General features: G+C 73.8%; 1 protein-coding gene across 1 annotated transcript; it reads left to right on the top strand.

Moving 5' to 3' along the window:
* Positions 1-661: 661 nt before the first annotated feature.
* AURANDRAFT_7103 (hypothetical protein) lies at positions 662-1057 on the top strand (the record flags this gene model as incomplete). The annotated part of the gene is made up of 1 exon (XM_009043841.1): positions 662-1057. A coding segment is annotated over one exon (396 nt), but the record flags the coding sequence as incomplete, so codon positions are not given.
* Between the last annotated feature and the right edge of the window lie 1216 nt (positions 1058-2273).

Below are 2273 nucleotides of genomic sequence, written 5' to 3'. Positions count from 1 at the left end.
CATGCTCCTGTCGCTGTGCATCACGCGGAAACTGCCGGCGAGCGTCGAGCGCAGCGTCGACGACGCGGCGCCCGCGGTCGAGCTCAAGGCCGCGGAGCCGGACGACGACGCCGTCGTCTCGCCCCTCGCCGCGGGCGACGATGATGATCCGCCGGACGGGTTGTAACTTAGCTGTAACGTAGTGTAACTTGACTTGTCTCGCCCCTCGCCGCGGGCGACGAGGACCCGCCGGACGGGTTGTAACTTGGCTGCAACTTAGCGTAACTTGAACTTCAACATGCAGCCGCAGCAAGAAACTCACATCGAGAGCATGGCCATGTATTCCTGTCCTCGAGGAGCCCTACTCCTCGTTCCTAGGCGCGCCACCGCGCGCCGTCGGACGACGACGGGGACGCGGCCGCGCGCCGCTCCGCGCCGTCCCTGGGTCGCCGCGCTCGCGCTCACCGGCGCCCTGCTGGATGTTGCCAGCGCGTTGGACCCGCTCGTCGCACTCACGAAGCAGGGCGCCGTGCGCGGCGCGCCGGCGGCCGCCAATGTCACCGAATTCCTCGGCGTCCCCTTCGCCGCGCCGCCGCTGCGCTTCGCCGACGCCGCCGCCGCGGCGCCGTGGAACGGCACGCGCGCGTCGGCGCCGCCGGCCGAGTGCGCGCAGGCGTCGGGCGGGAGCGAGGACTGCCTCTACGTCAACGCGTATTCGACGATGGTCCCCGGGCGGCCCGTCATGGTCTACGTCCACGGCGGCGGCTTCGTGAGCGGCGCGGCGACGCGAAGCGCCGCGAACCTCACGCGGCTCACGGGCTCCGTCGTCTTCGCGCCGCAGTACCGCCTCGGCGTCCTCGGCTTCTTCGGCGGCGACAACCGGGGCCTCGGCGACCAGCTGCGGGCGCTCGCGTGGGTCCGCGACAACTGCGCCGCCTTCGGGGGCGACCCGGCGCGCGTCATGGTCTTCGGCGTGTCCGCCGGCGGCGCGTCCGTCGCGCACCTGCTCGTCGAGCCCCGCGCGGCGGGCCTCTTCTCGGCCGCGGCGCTCGAGAGCCCCGGCGGCCACCAGGGCTGGATGGCGCCCGGCGCGCGGCCCGACGACGACTTCGCGGCGCCCGCGGTCGTGGCGAACGCGAGCGCCGCCGCCGCCGCGGCCCTCGGCTGCGCCGTCGACGATTTTAGCTGCCTGCGCGCCGCGCCGCTCGCGGCGCTCCTCGCCGCCGCGAAGGGCGCGAGGTTCGCGCCGTCGCTCAAGCGCGCGAGGCCCGCGGACGACCGCAGCGCCGACGGCGTCGAGACGCCCCTCGGGCTCATCCGCGCCGGAGCGTGGACGCGGGTGCCCGTCATCGTCGGGGGCCAGTCCTGCGAGAGCTGCGGCGCCGCCGAGGCCGCGTTCGGCCCGGAGCGCGACGTCTCCGCCGGCGTCCCGCGGCCGCGACGATTTTCGAGAGATGTCGGCTGGGAAAACGATGAAACATCGTTACCGACATGCTTGGTAGGTCTCCGAAAACGAATACGCGTCCGCGCTGGCGCGCCACTTCGCGGGGGCCGCCGTCGACGCGGCGGCGATCGCGTCGCGCTACGCGGGCCGCGCGGCCGCGGAGGGCCGCTGGCGCGCGTTCGCGCGGATCCTGTCGGACTCGGGCCACGCGTGCTCGAGCCAGCTCCACGCGCGCGCGCTCGCGGCGACGACGACCTTCGCCTACTACTTCTCCGAGCCGGGCGCGTCGGCGCACGGGCAGGACGAGTCCTACCTCCTCGACGCCGGCCGCGGCGACGACGCGCTCGCCGTCGACATGGCCTCGTGGTGGGCGCGCCTCGGCGCGGCGGGCGCGCCCGTGGACTGGTGGCCGCCCTTCCTCGCGCCGGGCGACCGCGTCATGGGCCTCCACGAGGCGCCCGCGCTCGTGGCGAACGACGACACGCACCGGCCGGAATGCGACGACTTCTGGGCGCCCTGGCTCGGGTTCTACTAGGTTTTTGCCGCTCTCGAGCGAGCCTGTGCAACGTGATTCCCGCTCGGAGTGCTTTAAGGCGGCGTGCTTTTTTTCTGGGGCGCGCTGCCTACTTCTCGTCCTCGTCCTTGGCGGCCTTTTTGCGCTTGGCGTCCCGCTCGTCGTCCGAGGAGTCGCTCTCCGTCTCCGCGGCGCGCTTCTTCGTCGTCGTCGCGGCCGCCTCCGCGACGACCTCCGACTTGGCGGGCGCGGGCGCGGCGGTGCCTGGGATCTCCGGCTCCGGGTCCTCGAGGCTCGGCGGCAGCGCGATGGCCGGCGCGTCGCCGGACCGCAGCG

This window comes from Aureococcus anophagefferens, assembly GCF_000186865.1.
Source record: "Aureococcus anophagefferens unplaced genomic scaffold AURANscaffold_73, whole genome shotgun sequence".
NCBI classification, from domain to species: Eukaryota; class Pelagophyceae; order Pelagomonadales; family Pelagomonadaceae; genus Aureococcus; species Aureococcus anophagefferens.
Note: the sequence above shows the minus strand (reverse complement) of the source record. Positions and strands in the feature narration are given on the sequence as shown.